This window comes from Palaemon carinicauda, chromosome 23 (genome assembly GCF_036898095.1).
Source record: "Palaemon carinicauda isolate YSFRI2023 chromosome 23, ASM3689809v2, whole genome shotgun sequence".
Classification (NCBI taxonomy): Eukaryota; Metazoa; Arthropoda; class Malacostraca; order Decapoda; family Palaemonidae; genus Palaemon; species Palaemon carinicauda.
The window spans coordinates 89,538,244-89,558,084 of NC_090747.1; the positions used below are offsets into that span (position 1 = coordinate 89,538,244).

A 19,841-nucleotide genomic window follows, 5' to 3' on the forward strand; every position below is an offset into this window, starting at 1 on the left:
TTTACACAAATATAAAAAATCTAACTAAATATCACAGGCCTAAAGAGAAGAAAAATATAGGCACGGAACACATGAAGAGGTAGATCAATGGGGCAAGTTGGGAGTTCCATAAAGAATGAGATACAGAGTGAAGTGTTAAGCAGATAAAGTCTCTGCTTGAAGTGTAGGAGTTTGTTTAGAATTTTTAGGCTGCAGCTAGATGCTACTTCACAGGAGATAAGGCAACTTATGAAAAATGATTTCAGTACTGTATATCAATTTCTGAAATAAATGGCATGAAGAATAGAGGCTAATATTGTTTAGATACACCTGCAAAGCATTTTAGGATCCACATATAAAAAGGTAATCCCCATATATTAAATACTGTACCTTTCTAAATTTCTTGAAATTCTTAAGTTTTCCAATTGAAATGGTTTGAGGATTGCTTACTGGGGTGGTTCCGACTTCCCTTCGTTTCACAAGCGAGGCTACTTCTACAACAACAAGGGACTTTTCAAAACTACCAGCAAGTTCGGCCACATCACCATGTCTGGGTTCACTCTTAGTCACAACATTACCAACAACTGCCTCTGCTTTCACTGGGGATTTTGTAGCTTGTGTAACTGATTCATTGCATTTTTTACTAATCCAAGTGTCATTCTGTAAGGACAAGATACAACTGATGTAATAAAACCAAGAAGAGTTATTTGAGTACTGTATGAATGAAGTAAAAATGTGGAACTCTAAAATTGCAATGAAATAAATGATACATTAAATCATGGGATATATTTACACATTATTCTGAATCCTGATACAGCAACCTTGTAAAAAATGTTTAATCTGCAAGAATCCTTATCAAAGTTCCTAAAGGCTAAAATATATTTTTCTGAATACCAAAGATGGTACCCTCATCATCTACTCCTATACCTATTGAGGCAAAGGGTATACAACAAGTCTGTATATATTCATTAAAACCTATAAAAAGGTCACACCTTTTTTATTCTTTTTTAAATTCTAACTTTTATTTCTAATAAAAACCCTAATTCCTAAAAACAAACTTACCAAAGAAGTATTAACAGATCTAATTTTTTCATTAACTGGTGTTCTGATATTGCTAGAAGTTGAAGGTATTTGAGGGTTATTTGCAGAGCTGACATCTTTTACATTGCTATCTTTATTATGTACTACAGCCTTAGATGTTGACTCCTCAGACTTCATCATTTTTCTGCGCCGTTCAGATCGTGATGAAGTTGGCAAATCAAAAAGATCTCCAGCAGCAACACTTGTACTTTCCTCTGGAAGCCTTTTCTGATAACCAAAGCATAATAATTATAATCATTATATTATGCATTGATATGTTTTACCAAGTATTTCATAAGTTTTTCAACATACTATTATTAATAAATCCAAATAAAAAATAAGTTTTTGGAGAGGTGCTGTGTGGTTTCCAAGGACTTTTCTGTAAAACCTAGAACTAATAGGACATGATATACCTGAGAAATATTGACTTTGCTGTCCTATTAGCAGTGAACCACCCTGCAAGACACAGACTGTGTGTATAAGGAAAATCCATTGATTATGGCTCTATTGAACCCTTCACAGCACCTTCAAAGCTGTATTTCTCTGCTAATTGAGGGAAAGTCACCTGCCGAAAACCCTTAAAAACCCAGAAGACAATGCTCACCTGGGCATTTATTTCTTGTCTGGAAAATGGCTCTAATATGTGACGGAACATTCATACCCAAACCATTCAAAAACAAAAAGTAAAAGACTGAATAGCAGCACCTGCATAGAAATTATCACTTAGTGCAAGAATTAGGTAAACAATTAATTCATAACCTAATTAACTTTATTTATATTATTAGCTTAGGCATAAATCTCGAACTTGTTAATTAAAAGTGCAAACAAAAGGTTGTCCTTTGAGAATTTTATGAAAAAGGAAAATCCCAGGGTAGCATTGTGTTAGTTATGGTTCTCAGTGGGTGACATGTCATGAGTTAGCGATTGTCCTTGGTGTTGGTTCTCAGTGGGTGAATGGTCATCAGCTAGCTGTCAAATTTAGAATTAGTGCTGTGACAGGTTCAACAGAGCCTGAACCTCTGGATTTCCCTAATCTACATTGAATCTGTGCATTTCACTAGGGCAAGAAAGACAATATTTTTAAGGTATATAAAGTAGTATTGGATTCCCTGCTCTAGACTTTTCATGAAAATTCATTGAAAAACACGCAAGCCTAACCCAAAAAAAATCCCCAAGAAAAAAAAAGCATTAACCTTGTGATATTTATCTTTAAAGTCTTCCAAACTTTAATCTATTTAAGGATGCCATACAGTACAAAATATTTTAATTATTCATTTGCTTACAACTTTAATGCCAATACTCCAGTTTCTTTTTCTCATTCCTGAAATATTAATAATGTTGAAAAACTGGTCTAATGGAATTAGAGCTGAAGTTTTGACTCTTAGATTCAACAAAATGTGACCGATTCTTACCGTTGGTCTAACAGTTAATTCTGTTTGGTAGTTAGGAATGACATTATGCTTTTAAATGTAACTCTTCCAAGAGAAACTTTTGTTAGGAAGTATATTAATCTCAGTATTTTAGATTCAGAAACGAACAGAACTATGTAGACTTGCAATAAATACCTTACTTGGGACCATACTGATTTTGTGCTTTTTTTTTTATACTGATAGTCAAATATGAAAGTATACGACTTACCTTTGCCTCTGCTCTTCGCCGGCTTCTTTCACTTGTGTTAGGTATCGCAAAGAGGTCACTATTACAAACTTCTTGTTTAACGGTAGGTTCCACAACTCTTTCAGACTTAACTTGTACATTAGCGTTCTCTATTCTATTCTTTTTTCCAAACCAATTTGAAACATCTACATCATGTATATCTTCCTTTTCCCTCCTCCTTTTCCTCACAGAACAATCTGGTTCATCTTCTGGTTGGCTAAGTGGCTCTGTTTTGACCTCTCCATATGGCTGAGTTAAAATATCATCTTCAATGTGAGGCTCAACATTTAAACTTGGGAGAGTGTAAGGTTCAAAGGGTATGGAGCGTCCAGCCAATGGCTCCAGAGAGGAAATTCCACCCTCAAGTGTTGTGGATGCTTTTTCACCAATACCTTCTGTTTTATCTTTATTATTTGCAGCAATTTCATTCATATTCCTTCCAACAGATTTATCATATTTCTGAGTGCTAACATGTTTTGGTTCAAACTTTGATACATGACAATCCTGTGACATAGCATCTGCCTCCTCTTCTTCGTCCTGAAAAATGAATAAAAAACTTTGCTTTACTACCTCTATTTTCTTTACCTTTCACATTACATTAATTCATGACCAAAATCCTTCAGAAGCATTAAAAGGACAAAAAATGTGCATATACCTAAGTGGTCTTGTTAGGAGAAATATTAACACTATTAAGAGAAACATTAACACTATTATATTAAATAAAAATATGTATTTTGAAAAGAAAATATTTCATCATAATTCAATCAATCACATATGTGGCTAATGCTTGACATGGAATGTCCCCAGGTTTACAGGCTTGTGTTATCAGACAAGATAATCTATTACACTACGCATGCTACACCTAGATCCTTTGGTATATCACATCCACCAAGCTGAAGTTCAGAGTATAACTGGAATCATGAGAACAGCAATCATGGCAAAGTTATGACCATGTGTCATCCTCCTTATGCAAGTAGCCCAGCAAATTGAATAACTCTAAGGAGCATGTTAAGGTGCCAGAAATTTACCAAAGACATCACCAATTGAGGACCTTTGAATTTGTTTATATTAGCAAAACTTATTTCTCATACTAGGAAAGACAAGACGATCTCATTTCTTCAATTCCAGAGTTTCATCTGATGTAATATAGTGGTTGCAGTAAGCTTGACACTAAGAAGTGATTGGTTAGTGGTCTGTTCATATTCACCATGGGACCCCAGCTGAAGAAAAAATACAGCCTTTTTTATTTCAGGGACGGTCAAGAAATCTTCCCAAACCATCTCACCCTCATCACCTTCCTCCTGACACACACATCTTTGCCTGGGAATTCTTTAACTCCTTTTGAAAGGAAGGAGAGAAAACAATACTTGTTGCTAGAGGTTACCTTTGCAATTATGAATCCAGAGACAATGCCTATTCATGACCCTCTAGCGGTTTACAGGTCACTTGTGAGCGGCATAAGCATAGGGACAAAAAATTGTACTCAAGACTAACCCTATATGCAAAAAACTTGCCAAAGCCCCTTCTTGTCACTAACTAAACAAAGGATGGCCAGGCAATGGCTACTGAATACTCAAAAGGTAGACCTTTAGGCCACACAAAATCCACAATTCCTAGCAGATAGGGGCAGTAAGATTGTGAACACCTATAAAAACTTTTCTGGGCTGCAAAAGGGGCTTCAACTCCCGACCCATGAATTGTAAGTTGAGCGATAATATCAACTAAGCTACCATAACCTCCAGATTATCAATTGCATTGAAGATGCCCACCATATTGAGATGGTTCCTTCCAAATCTGAAAACTGAGTGAATTTAAATGTGTTATTTCATAATTCATCTGTTAGTTATATTTCCTATATATCTTAATTCTAAAATATCCACTTTTATACCATTTCTTCACTTCTCAATTCTTTTGTATGATGGACTACTTTCCCTATTGCATTAAGCCTAATTTCTGAAGTCCTCTATGGGTCTTATTAGATACTTCCACTACCTCCTGGTATCGGCTCAGTCCTTGGCCTGACAGTTGTTCATGTCTTGCTTGGGCTTTGCACTTCTCTATTTCTGGTGCATGTTCACAGTTCTTAGTATAGTATCAATATACAATAGCATGGGTTCTAACATCTGCATAAATATTACATAATTGGTCAATAGAAAGACACTGGTACTGTGCACTAGCAAAGCTGCAATAGCAATCTTTTCATTACTTACACACTGTGCACTTTTTCAATAAAAAATGGAATGTTTGTTTGGAAGAAAAAGAACAACTAGCTAAAAACCAAGTGTTCTTTAGAAAATCACAGAATATATCCATATGTGGCTCCAAGAACTTTAATAGAAAGAATTTGTATGAATTTCTGTTTATTATTATTTAATTTTTGTTAACTCCAGTTTTCAGTTTTCACAAACCATGTTATTAATGTAAATAGCCTTTGGAAAATTAGGGAAAAGGAGTGTTCAAAGCCTTAAAACAATTTTGCTAGGAAGGATACTCTAACAAAAAGAGTCCTCTTTTGTCAGCGAACTAACTACTCACAAGTCATGTGAAAATTCAGGTGTACAGCTACTTGTATATAAAAAGGTGCAGTACTTTGTAATTTACTGAAAACTTTTATTAAAACAAATACATATAAAATGCTTTTTTCATTTAAAATATTTTTTTCTTAAAAGTGATTTATATCTTTCCTAACAATCCAAGTCGAAGTCCTTTAATAGGAGTAGGATTTCAGCGAAACTGATAATTTGGGAGCTAAAATTTATGACAAGTGTCCGTACTTTCAGACAGTTAGTGGGGGAAGCCCTTCACCGCTGCCAGCTCGCTGAGAAGCCACTTTGACCTTCACCTAGAACTTGCGGGATGAATGAAGCGGAAAAGTATAACAAAGGACTCAGTTTTGTATAGTTAGCAAAATTAAAAATTACTTTTAAAATTTGCAACTTGTTCCTAGACAGATACATTACAAACCTTTGTCCTTTGATAGGAGACTTATCCTTAGGAGGAATATAGTTTCTAAAATCAAACTGTCTCATTTATCCCTTTTACCCCCAAAAGGACGTACTGGTACGTTTCACAAAAGCCATCCCTTTACCCCCATGGACGTACCGGTACGTCCTTGCAAAAAAATTCTATAAAATTTTTTTTCTTCATATTTTTGATAATTTTTTGAGAAAATTCAGACATTTTCCAAGAGAATGAGACCAATCTGACCTCTCTATGACAAAAATGAAGGCTGTTAGAGCAATTAAAAAAAAAATATACTGCAAAATGTGCTGGGAAAAAAATAACCCCCTGGGGGTTAAGGGTTGGAAATTTCCAAATACAGTAGCCTGGGGTAAAAGGGTTAAAATCCCAGGATGTTTAACACCCAGTCTCGGTCCTTATGAGGAGCAAGGTTGGCGACTTCAATGCTTGAGTATCAGGAGATAGGGCTAGGTTACTGCCATAGACTGGAGGTTACAGAAGAACTTTAACCTCAGAGGGTATTGCTTCTGTGATGTAAAGGTTCAGTAAACTGATGAGTTCACATTACTTCCATCTTTACCCTCAAGGAGGATGGGGAAAATCACATCTTAACATTGAGAACAGTTTCCCAACACAGTGTCTTAACTGCCTCAAAGTTCATTCCAACAACATAGCGGTCGAACCACAGCATCCCAAGGGAAGGGAAAAGGAAAGAGGAATATGGTACAGAAATTCTTGCTCTCACTTAAGCCACTTACACACTATGATTCATGATGCCCGCAGTATTGAATGGATGCATTGGAAAACTACTTTTACAGCACTAAACTGCACCAACGTGTTGATGGGATGGAAAGATTTCATGTGTCTGGTCAGTGTTGCGTAAGCGTTCAAAGTGCGAGGATGTTGGCGCAGATCAACTCCGGCGCCAATGGCTAACTCACTGTCTCCCATAGTCCCATTGAGTGGACAAGGACCAATACTTCATTTTACTTTGATAATGATAATTTGAATAATTTTCAATACTAATTTTGATAATTTTATTTCAAATAATAATAATACTAATAGAGTCTCCTGATACAGAAATCATCGGCATACATTCTCTCAACGGAAGCTGAACTGCAACTAGGCAGCTAGTGCGCAAAAACAAGTGAGCAATGTTTCATTACAGTTTGGCAGCTAGCAATCCTTTTCAACACCACAACTGCATCACAAGGTTGATATATGAATCATAATGTGTACTGGGCTTTAGACCTAAGTTGTAACCACCATTTTAGATGGAGTCCTTTGACTGGCCAGACTGTACTACGTTAGATCCTTCTCTCTTGTTATGGTTCACTTTCCCATTGCCTACTCATACATCAAATAGTCTGGCCTATACATACATACATACATATACCAAGGTACTTCCCCCAAATTTGGGGGTAGCCGACATCAAACAAATGAAACAAAAAAGGCGACCTCTCCTCTCTACGTTCCTCCCAGCCTGATAAGGGACTCAACCGAGTTCGGCTGGTACTGCTAGGGTGCCACAGCCCACTCTCCCCCGTTATCCACCACAGATGAAGCTTCATTAACGCAGTAGCCTTTACTTTATATATTTTCCTCCATCCTCATACACCTGACAACTCTGAGATTACCAAACAAATTTTCTTCTCTCAAGGGTTAACTACTGCACTGTAATTGTTCAGTGGCCACTTTATTCTTGGTAAGGGTAGAAGAGAGACTTAGCTATGGTATTCAGATCTTCTAGAAGAACGACTCTCCAAAATCAAACCATTGTTCTCTAGGCCTGGGTAGAGCCATAGCCTCTGTACTATGGCCTTCCACTGTCTTGGGTTAGAGTTCTCTTGCTTGAGGGTACACCAGGGCACACTATTCTTTATTATTACTCTTCTTGTTTTTTAAAAAGTTCATACAGTTTATATAGGAAATATTTATTTTAATGTTGTTGTTGTTCTTAAAATATTTTATTTTTCCTCGTTACCTTTCCTCACTGGGCTATTTTCCTTGTTGGAACCCCGGGGCTTATATCATCCTGCTTTTCCAACTTATTGTCCTATGAGGGAGTTAAGTATGATATACAACCCGCTAAGCAGTTACCAGTCCTATGGAGAACAGTGTTGAATGACATGTAGGTTTATTCCTGTAGATAGTGGGCCACGAAGGTTGTCTGATAATTCGAAATGCCTGACTTCAGGATCTGGTCAACTGACAGGTGCTCCCAAAAAACAAACCTTACACCTACTTCTCTGGCTTCAAGAGCGAGTGCCTGCGTGTTATCCCAGGTCATTCGTTGTCTGGTACAGCACATTACTTATGGTTTCCCGAAGCCAGAAAAAAATGGTGTACCTAGTTAGTCTTCCTAAGCCTTCCCCCACTGATGAAAAGGTTCTGCACTCATGGGCTGAATGGATAATTTCTCTTGAGGTACGCTTTAGTGCCTTCACAGGGCATAGAAGCATCTCATCTGGATTGTCTGTTACTTCCATGAGGAAGGAAATTGAAAATGAATCAAATCTTAGATCAATTACAGTGGAGTTTTGCATTTTTTGCTATGAATTCAGGAATGATAGAAAATTATATCTTCCTCCAACCCTTTGTGTGTGTGATGAGATATGACAGTCCATGTAACATGCTTACAAATTTTGTCGAAACCAAAGCAAGAAGAAACATGGTTTTGTGGGACAGGTTCCTATCCAAAGTTCAATTTAGGAATCCGTAGGGGGCTTTTTATTTTTAGACCTGAGAACTTTTGCTGTGTTCTAAGAGGGAATTTTGAGTTCTCTTGACACACAAGATTCTTTGGAACTCTTAATTGACAAAAAAAAATTTCCAAGAAGACAAAAAATAGACTCCTTTCACAGTTTGAAGACTTGGCTTGAGGCTAAACGGTAGCCTTCTATCGCTGAGACAGAGTTTTTCTCTTTGGAAGAAGACTAGGAAGTCTGCTATTAGTTGAACAGAGGCTACGAGAGGAGAAGTGCCATGTCTATGGCACTAATCACAGAAGATAACCCATTTGGCCCGGTAGAATGCTATAGAGGATTCTGAGCTATCCAGACATTTCCTGTGCAGTATTTTGCAGAAACCTCGCTCTGAAGAGATGCTGGACAATCTTCAACTGTGAAGACAGGTATGTTATGGAACTGTCACTTGGGTAGTTTTCTTGAAGCCTCAGATAACAGCATCAGTAGGTCAGAGTACAATTCTGCATGCAGCCATTCCATGGCTACTAATGTCATTTTGAGGTTTGGGAGTGATATATTTCACGCTTGGGTGACTACCCTTTAGATTAGGTAGGAGGAAAAGCATAAATGTCTAGGCCTCCCATGTGTTGAAAGATGTCCTTTAATGTTGCTGCTTGATCTGATATCTGAATGCAGTATAGTAGGAGCTTCTTGTTTAGCTTCATTGCAAACTTGTCAATAGTCGATGAACCTCACACTGTCTGGAGGTTCCTCGCTACTCGAGGGAACCTCACACAGTCAGGAGGTTCCTCGCTACTTGAGGGTTAAAGGATCACTCTGACCAGAAAATTTGTCCCCATCGACTTGAGTTTGCTGGCAACTGCAGTGTTCTGTGCCCAACATAGGGCCTCTATCACTAAGTCACACAGGTGGTGAGAAGCAGTACTTCCTTTGCTGTCTCCATTCTGAATGTTGTCAGGAGGGCAAACTCCAGAGATGTCGATTAATGTTCTCCAGCCTCTCGTCGACTTTTCTACAGGAAAGTCGGCTGTAAAGGCATGGAGACCGGTCCAGGACTACTTGAAAGACATCCTTGTCTAAAATCTGGACTTCTGCTTGCAAGATGCAGTGTTACTGCAATTCTAGAAAACATGTTGATACCATCAGAGCTTGAGTGAGGGGTTCCAGCACCCAATCCTACGCCCAGTGATACTGCCAACTCTCCCACTGAATTGAGAGGCATCTCCCCTCACAGCAGTTGCAGTGGGAGATTGCCTTCCCTGATGGTACCTTGGCCCTCTCCTGCCACTCCCTCTTCTTGGTTGGCTAAACTGGATGCAAGATGGCAGCATAAGTAAATGTGGTGTGAACTGAGATGGCAGGTGCTGGTTAAGCACCAGACAAGGGTGTATGTGGTACAAATTCTTGCAACATATTTTGGAAGAATTTACCAATGAATAAATTTTTCTAAACAGACACAAGCATGAAAAAGAAAACAATATTCTAAAAGATTTGGATTTTTTTTTTCACTTTACAACAAATACATGTACTGATAAGGAGTGAGTACAAGACTTCAGTATGGATATAGTAAAGAAATAGACAGGAATACAGATCTCCTCCATACACTCGAAAGAGAGTAGAATCAGAACCGTGGCATGGATCCCGACTCCAAATACTTTGGGAAAATATATTAATGACCAAAAACTTCTATTTAGAGAAAATAAAGAAAAACAAAATTTGTGAAAATGGGCTGTAGCAAGTGTTAAAGTGGGCAAAGATACCTTAAAACTCAAGTGATTCCATAGGCCCTAGTACGTTCTAATAAACACTAGCCGGAGAGGAAGTCTAAAGAGGGTAGAAAACCCAAGGGCATACACAAAAATCAAAAGTAGACATGAGTGTGAAACTATACAAGCCTAGGCTGAATGATTGGATACACACAAAGAAACTACATCAGAAACAATACGAGAAGCAGGAGAAAGCTCGAAAATCACAGCAAGAGCACCAACTAATACCAAGAGTAATGCTCAAATATCTTACAGCATAACAGATTAAACCTTCATGGGACCTTGAGAAAAATGAAGAGGATGAAGGAGTTCTACTGTCTCCTATCCTAAACCCAAACAAAACTACCTAATAAACCTCTTATGCAGTGCAGAATTTAATTAGTATCATTTAGAAAATCCTTTTGAATATTAGAACTTTATCAATGAATAGTTATCACTTTATTACTGTAGAGTAATTAAAATGACATTCCTAGTTATATTACATCATCATCATCATCTACGTCTATTGACAAAAAGGGCCTCAGTTAGTCGTCTATCTCAAACTTTTAAATCAATACTTCTCCATTCATAACCTCCTACTTCACGCTTCATACTCCTCAGCCATGTTGGCTTGGGTCTTCCAACTCTTCTAGTGCCTTGTGGAGCCCAGTTAAAAGTTTGGTGAACTAATCTCTTATGGGGAGTGCAAAGAGCATGCCCAAACCATCTCCATTTACCCCTCACTATGTTCTCATCCACATATATGGCACTTGAGTAATCTCTCATAGTTTCATTTCTAATCCTGTCCTGCCATTTAACTCCCAACATTCTTCTGATGCTTTGTTCTTTTATCTACTAGATCTGTTGGATATTGTTTTATTCTCATGCCTTCTCTCATGTCCATACCTGTAACACAGATCTCACTAATCAGATGTATAGCCTGATATGTATAAGTAATTTCAGGCAATTTGCTTTACAAATTTTACTTAACCTAGCTATTGTCTGATTTGCTTTTGTCAACCTTTCATTAAACTTTTAATCCTAAAACCCTGTATTAGGGATCATAGTTCCTAAACATTTAAATGAGTCTACCTCATTAATCCATCCTCCTTCCCATATTCCATTCTCATCTCAGTCTTTCTTCTATTTATCTTGAGCACAACCTCATGTGATATTTCGTGCATTCTGTTAAGCAAGTATTGCAAATCCTGTGGTATTCTGCTAATAAGGACAGCATCATCATCATACTCTAGGTTAGCTAATTTCCTATTACCAGTCCAGTCCAATCCTTCTTCACCATCATCCCCACCTGTTCAATGCATTACAAAATCCATGAGGATAAACAACATAGGTGACAACATATTCCCTTGTTGTACTCTGTTGTTTACAAGAAAAGTCATTTGATTGGACTCCACTAACATTAACTTTACACTTGCTATGCTCATGAACAGACTTAATCAAATTTGCCTATTTAAGGGGAACTCCATAACAACGCAGGACTCTCCAAAAAAATTGGCCGGTGCACATTATCAAAGGCTTTTTCATAGTCCACAAATGCCATCATAAGTTGATGTCTATATTCTACACATTGCTTTACAGCATGTCTTAAAATGAAAATTTGGTCAGTACAACTTTTATCTTCTCTAAATCCTGCTTTACATGAAAATATAAGAGAAGGACAATGCAATACTAGACAATTGAAGCCAAATTAGTTTTCTAATCACTTAATTGCATCATAGCTTTCAGCTGGGAACTCAACTTCTCCTAACAACATAAAGAAACAAACTGAGGCTGGTTACCAATGAATGGTGGCAAATTACACCAGTGGCGAGTATTGTAAATCAAAGAGATGTCTAGTTAAAATACTGTAAACTCTTGCCTTCATTTTCTCTTGTTGTAAGCTAAGGCGTGAATGATAGAATCACATGAATATTGGGAAAGATTCATTAAATTAAGGTCAATGTTCCTATTCAAGAAATTACTATAGCATTGCATAAAGTAAATCATTAATGTAATTACAGTACACTAAAATTTAAATTCCTTAACCATTCTCAAGATTAGCTGAAAAACTTACACATGTGCATACTAAGAGAAAAATAATTGTCAATTTATAAACCATATTCATATTGCATGACTTATACTACTTACTAAAATTTTAGGAATCTTTTCAAAGGATAAACATTTTCATTAAGCAAAGTGTTTTAAAAAATAAATTGTTTTTAAAATACATATCTGTAAATATTCGAAGAACTTAGCTCTTAAAATTACCATAAATTCTATGGGCTGTGTAGGTTCAGGCTCAGCTGCAATCGGTTCTTTGTTGGGAGATCGACTGCTACGCTTAGAAGGAGGTTCATACTCAACAGTCTGGGTTCTGTTCCTAAATATAACAAAGTTGAATGTGTCATTTAAAATAAATCATACAAACCCTTGAAATATAGTTTAATTTTGAAATAAAAACTCTAATGGTAATAGGAATACAAAACTGAAAGAAATCTCAGATAATGCAATAAAATGAATGGGCCCCTATGGTCCTTCAGGAAAAATCTAATACACTTACACTGAAAAATACTTGTTACTGATAAATTACAGTATTTCATTTTCCAACATTAAAAGTAATCAGGAATAAAAAATAATCTGTAGTAACATCATTATTTACCTTTTAGTTCCTTTAGATTTATAATTTTCTTTATCTTCAAAACTGCTTCTGCTAGGAGTATGATCGAGGGTCATCAGTGTTGAAGCGTTAGTACTTGAAGAATTCATATTTGTAGAGTTGAGACCAGACATTGAGGGACGTGCTAATGTAGTCTGCAATGTTGAAGGAGTTTTCCGGGAAGAAGAAATGCCACTTTCTGGTACAACCCGAGTGCCTGACAAACTCATAATGCTCTGGCTTACATCTTGTGTTTCAGTTGCATAAATATTAACACCCTGAGGAAAATTGATAGATTCTATTAGTTTTCAATTTTCCATTTCATATATAACAAACTTCAAAACTATTGTTTACTTTTCCTAGACATACAAACCCGAGTCCTTTAAAATAGGAAGTCTTCATCGGAGCCGGAACAGCCGTTAAAACCCTTAACAAGGTACCTGTAGTTGACGACAGGTAAGTGACCATGAGCTAGTAGCCCCGATCACTTCTCCTGACAAAGAACATTGAGAGGGGTGGTTATAGTGACCACGAGTGAGTAGCTCTCCCGAAACAGGAATGAGAGGGGTGGTTATGTGAGATGTCTTACTTTAAAGGAGTAAGGTTTGAATAGCCAGGAAAAATAAAAATTACTTTTTCATTTTTTTCCCAAGGGTATACACTTAAAAATAGGGAACTCAATTATTGGTGGGCAGGAAGTCCATCTAGAACTGAACAATTTATTTTTTTTTTTCCCTGGAATATGCCAACTTATTGTGGTCAAGTAAGGGAGCAAGGTAGATGGCTCTACTCCTATCAGGCCTTCAAAAAGATGAGTAAGCTGACAAGGCCTGGTCATTACTTGGTTATTTACCTGGTACTCAGTCAATGAAGTAATCCTTTTCCCCTAATGGGAAACAGTCTGGAATGAAATATGACAAATTTGAAAGTAATTTGTGTTTTTCCTAACGATACAAACCTGTAACTATTTAATAGAGATTATCTTTTGGTGAAGCTTGAAGACTAACCATTTAGACTTTTTAAGTGAGGTGGCAACCACCTAACCACTAGTTAGCAGGGGTCATGAGGGGTAGTGGGGTAGCGGGGGATTGCTAGCTACCACTCTCACTCACACACCTGTGAACCAGACACTTTTTGATTGCAGGCAGGACTTGTGGGGGATAGGTGATGGCAGGACAATTTGTATAAATAGCTAAAGGTTTGTATCGTTGGAAAAAATACAAATTACTTTTAAATTTATCATTTGTTCCAACACTCTACAAACCTTACATTATTTAATAGGGATGACTTACCCATTAGGAGGGTGGAAGTCAGACCACAGGCTTGGCCATTAACCTGGGTTTTTACACGTACAGGTTTCGGTTGTAGCTGGGAAAACCTTGACACATCGCTAAAAATTTTGTGCAATGCACGGATAGCGGCCTGAGCAACACGTGTGTTTGTTAAGAAACTAGCAATGTGACTGTCTAGGTAAGAATAGGGGACGTAGGCAAGTATGAAATGTATACCAGGTTACACAAGGGAATTGGATATTACCTGCAGATAAGTGAGGCCAGCATGCAGAGGACTCATGGTGCTGTTGCCCAAGAGAGGGGAAGATGAAAGAAAGAGAGAGCCAGTTACTCTTACACATTCATCCCAGACTAAACACGGGTAACTTATACCCTCAACTATCTGCTACTTGCCCATCAAGAAGCTTGAGGCATCGCAAACCAGTTGTTGTGCAGCCACCACAGGACCAATGGAGAACATTATGTTCCTGTGGGTTACGTCTTGCAGATAGTGGGTGGTGAAGGTCGTCTGATGCTTCCAAACAACCGCTTGTAGTAACTGCGCCACAGGGTAGTTACTGTACTTTTAAACGCCAGGGACGTGCTTATGCCCCTGACGTCATGAGCTCCAGGTTCATGAGCATGAGGGCAGGATTCACTGTATGGTCAATTCTCCTGCGAATCCAAGCCGAGATGGTGTTCTTTACAACCCACCTCTTGACCTTCCCCGTGCTGATGAAGGATGCCGACACTCGGGAAAGAGCTGCTGCAGTGTTCAAGGTAATGCCTAAACTCCTCACAGGACTAAGTAACAGTTAATCTGGGTCATCAGTTACAGAATGAAGACTCTCAATCTGAAAGGGCCCGAATCTAGGATACGCTACTCCCGGATTTTGAGTCTTAGCAATAAACTCAGGGACAAAGGTAAGTATCACCTCCCCTCATCCCCTTGAATAGGCAATGTCGTAGGATAGACTATGAAGTTCATTAACTCTCCTTGATGAAGCCAAAACGAGTAGAAATATCGTCTTCAAAGCGTGTTGTAGATCTGTTGCCTGGCGTAAGGGTTTGTAGGGGGCATCCTACAGAGACTGAAGGGCGCGAACCACGTTCCAAGGAGGGGGTCTAACTTCTGATTGGGGACAAGTGATCTCATAACTTCGTATGAGAAAAGACAATTAAGAGGAAAGATCGACTCCTTTCAGTCTCAAGACCATGCTTAAGGCTGAGCGGTAGCCTTTCACTGCCAAGACTGAGAGGAGTTTTCCATCCCAAAGGTATACAAGTAACTCCGCAATTGCTAGAATAGTGGCATTGAGGGGAGAGATACCCCTTTCATGACACCAACCACAAAAGACAGTCCACTTCACCTGGTCGACTCGTGCAGAGGATCTTCGAGTATCCAGACATTCTTCTCGCAACTTATTGCTAAAAGCCTCTCTTGAAGAGGAGATGCTGGATAGTCTCCAGACATGAAGACAAAGAGAAGCTACAGCCTTGTGGAAGATGTTTGCGTCTGGTTGTCTGAGTAGATCTTATCGTGAAGGGAGTTCTCTTGGAAGCTCTGTCAGGAGTTGCAGAAGTTCTGGAAACCACTCTGCATGATGCCATAGCAGAGCTATGAGTCATGAATAGGTTGTTGGCCATCATGCAAGCACGGACCTACCTGAAGGTGTAGCCCGACTCTTTGCGCTCTTATTCCGAATGGAAATTTGGACTTGCTGCCCTTTGGAGATATTTCTCATTTGTGTACAGAGCATCATCTACTTCTAAGCTCTCTTCCATAGGAGCCCGGGGTAGGTCCAAGTCATCAACGGGGTTGCGAGAGTGACCTGCCTCAGGGGACCTCCTGTCCATCTCTGTCCTACGAGCTTCCCACTGTGGAAAATGCCCCTCTAGGTTGGATGTTGCGGTACCTTTGGAGCACTAGTTGTGGGAGCTGAAGATTCTTCCCTTGCAGGTGATTTAGAGACTGGACATTGGTCCGAGGGAACCACTTCAATCTGCTTAGGTTGGAAGAGATGGACAGAGGCTTCCCTGAGTGAGCCAAGATCCCTGCTTGTGCGAGGTTGGTGAGATCAGCGTGGGGTGGCGTGTTGTGTCTCATCTTCTTCTTTTGCCGCATCATTTGAATGTCCTTCGCCTTGACTGGGTTTAAGGGAAGACATTCAAGAGATTGATCTACAGCGGGAGGTATCCTATCATTGGGACTGGATCTGGATGGTGAAGATCGCTGTTTCTTAATAGTCTGAGAAGACTTCCTTCTGGAATCAAGACCCTGAAGAGACGAGCCCTACTCCGAACTCGCTATAGGAGTAGCACTGACTTGAGCAAGTCAGGGCTGTGGTCGTGGAGGAGCCACACCCAAGGACTTCTGAAGGGTTGATACGAGAGTATTGACCCACAAACAAAAAGGGAAGCTCACCTCCCTTTAGAGAGTCCAGGTGAAGGGGAAAGTTTCCTGAGGGGAATACGAGAGGGTGCCCAAGGTGATCTGGGCGACAATCTCTGAGACAACAGGAGATCCTCTTTTGAAGGACAAAGATGACAATCGGGACTTGTACGAATGTTCGCGAACTTGTTCAGAGGTTCCTTAAACCCTTCGGGAAAGGGAATTGACCTACCGCTAGAGGTGGATTCAGCCGGAGGTGGTGTTGGGACTGCGCTTGCTTGTGATTCTGATACCTCTACAGTACTCGTGAATTGCTAGCAGAAATTGCAGATTCACGAGTGAATAGCGAGATTCACACGTCAACTGGTGCGATTCCCGAGTGGAAGTGCTCGTTTCTCGAGTAATAGGTGCCAATCGTAAAGAGGGAGGCCCCAAGGGCTCCTGTTGCACTGGAGGACCACTCGCTAGCAAAGCCGATGAGGGGCTCTGAACCGGGACGACACAAAGCATTGGAGAATGCGTCACTGCAGTGCAACGCGTCTGAAAGCGTCGCATAGGCGAGCGCTTAGCTAAAGCACTCCAGGCTGCAAAGGGGCCGGGGGTAGCTTAGCTGGAAGCCTTTTTGAGGGTTGGACAACTGGAAGATCAGGTTCAGTCACCGGTCACTGAGGAGATGTACAGTATGAGCTGTAGCACGTCACTTGGATGTAGAGCACAAAGGCCTACCTTTTCCTCTTGAAGAGGAACACTTAGATCATTATCATGAACACTCGCTTAGCAATCGAACTTTCTATTTGTGATCATGAACACTTAGGTTGTGATCTTAAACGGCAGGAACGTCCAGAGTGCCTAGTTCGTGAGTGCGAGCGTCAGCCTCGCGATCGTGAACGTCGTCCTCGCGATTGTAATCGTCGACCACGTGAACGTGAACATCGCTCTCGCAAACGTGGCCCTCGTGAACGTGAGCATCATCCTTGTGATTTAGATCATCGCCTGAGGGAACATGAGCGTTGTCCTCATGATCTAGATCATTACGATCTAGAACGAGAGCGTCCAGAACTAGATCTAGAGCGTCTAGCTTATGATCGTGAAGAATGTGATCTTGAGCTTTAAGCTAGTGAAACATAACACCTTCGAAAAGAAGAGCGCCAAGACCATGATACCCTTCAGTCTCGTGAGCATGAAGCTCTTGAGTTTGAACGCTTCCTATAAGAGGAGCGCTGAGATCGTGATGACCATCGATCTCTATGATGGTCTTCAGATAGTCATAAACAACATCCAAAAGACAATTGTCCCAAAGGACGAGAAGATAGTTAGTCTCGTCCTTGAAAACAGCTAGCAGATGGAGCGCTGGCCACGTAAAGATCATCATCTCCTACTGCAGAAGGGTTTTTTGGGAAGAAACAGAAGGCTGAGGGTTAGGAGATGACGAAGTCCCAGGATGGGGAGCAGAATGGTCTTTAGGAGGAGGCTTTTGGAGAGGCGAACGTGAGCAATCGCCTCATCCACGAGTGGAAAACCCAGGAGAGGGCGAAAGATGGAGCTCGCACACATCCAGAGCGTAAGATGTTCAAGACTCTGGTGAAGGATCTTTCCTAGAACCATGCTAAAGCTGCATTAATGCTTCCTTGGAAGGGGGAGCAGAAACTCCCAAGAATGGCCACGCCTGCAACACATCTGCAAGGGAGAATGGCTCCCCAGCAGCTGGAGGTGAAGGTACTCCACTAGGGAAAGCAACACGCCCCCAGTACTCCGAGGTTGCCAAGGAATTATCCAGGTTGCACTCCTACTTGATCGCCCGACGGAGGAAGGCGCGCGAGGAGGAGCTTCTCTCACTGGTAGGCAGGCCACTCGCTACACTCATACCAGGGCAAACCCTGCTTGCTACGCCCCCTGCAGATCGGACATAAGAAATGAGGGTTGGTATCAACCGACGACATGAAGGTACCACAAGCGGCACCCTCTCGACCAGGACACATTTGCATTGAGGCGTCAGGGAAGAAGCATTCACACCAGCAAGAGAAAAAACAAGCATATAAGTCAATGGTATCCTCAAGGAGGAGAGAGAACACGTCCCCTCTCTACAAGCCAAAAGAAAAAAAGTGACGCAGTTCACAGCTGAGTAGATATAAGCGGCTGTGTAGCCCCGAGCCTCCCTCTGCCTACCCACTCAGTGGTTAGTCTAATGGCTACCTTCCAGCTCCGCCGAAATATAATCCATATAAAAAACTCCAGGTTTGTTAGTCTGGGAACAAATGCCACTAGCATCATACAGCGCCCACCGTCTCCATGAAACTTGGGGAGGATGTACCTGCCATCCTTACAAAAAGCTTTAAGGAAGAATAATTCTCTGAGATCCCCAGAACTAGGATATAAGTCAATCAACAAATGCCTGACAGTCAGGGGAACCGAGCATTCATTACAGAAGAGTTGACACCTGCCTGTCATCAAGAACTCGTGAATTAAACGGGTGTGCCCAGTTCTTAGTCAACAGAGAGCAGTTTCCTACCTTCTAGGCATATCATATTCCCATGGAGGTATGGCATTTGTTATCTCCATCTTATTCTGATCTGCAGAATTCCATTAATCTTGCTAAATATTACCAAAAGATCTTTTGATATGAGCCAAAAAATTGTTACACAGAAGTAGATGCCTCCCAGCAAGTAATTTGTCTGTTGCCTTTTTGCTAGTTTATTTGTCTCTTCATTTTCCGACATACCCACAGGAGCTAGAACCCAACATAACTAAACTTCCTTGCTGCAGTACTACAAATAAACAGCTCCAATAAAAGTTTTAAAACTAAAGGGTTGGTTAGATTAATAAGTCAATGCCTGCAAAACACTTTTGGCATCCCTGAAAATAGTAAAATCGCCTTCTTTCACTATTGCTTTTATCCAATAACAGTCAGAATACCATAAATCTCTGCTGTAAAGATAGATGGTTTATTCATAAACCTATGCAATTTCCATCTTTTCATCCACGAGTGAATTCCTGCCTCTCTTCATCATAAACATGAAACCAGAATTAACCATTCAAACTGGAAATTACGAAAAAATTATTATTCATCCTTGATTAAGATGCAACAGTACATCTGTACTCACAGCCAAAGAAAAAAAGGCTTTCACAGGGCAGTGGGCAGTGCTACTTACCACTCCTCCCTACCTGTCATTAGTTACCTTGTTAACCCTTTCAACGGCCATTCCACCTTTGTTGAAGACATTTCCTATTTTGAAGGATACACAAAATTGCTTAACCATTGGTTATTATTATAGATCACAGAATATTTCAGTGAATATTTACATACAAATACCAATCTCAATTAAAACTTCACTTTCTTGAAAATACAATACTTCATTCATAAAACTCCCTTCAAATACAATCTAAATTCTATAT

The 19,841-nt window shown here is 39.9% G+C and overlaps 1 protein-coding gene across 1 annotated transcript in view; it reads right to left on the minus strand.

Moving 5' to 3' along the window:
- Positions 1-306: 306 nt before the first annotated feature.
- nbs (nibrin) overlaps positions 307-19,841 on the minus strand; it is a 54,789-nt gene continuing 35,254 nt past the window's right edge. The window contains exons 9-13 of the mRNA XM_068347148.1: positions 12,789-13,063; positions 12,398-12,509; positions 2,698-3,252; positions 1,042-1,287; positions 307-639 (exon numbers count right to left, since the gene is read on the minus strand). Coding sequence (XP_068203249.1) covers positions 322-639; positions 1,042-1,287; positions 2,698-3,252; positions 12,398-12,509; positions 12,789-13,063 — 1,506 coding nt within the window. The 3' untranslated portion in view covers positions 307-321. The remainder of the gene's footprint in view (positions 640-1,041; positions 1,288-2,697; positions 3,253-12,397; positions 12,510-12,788; positions 13,064-19,841) is intronic.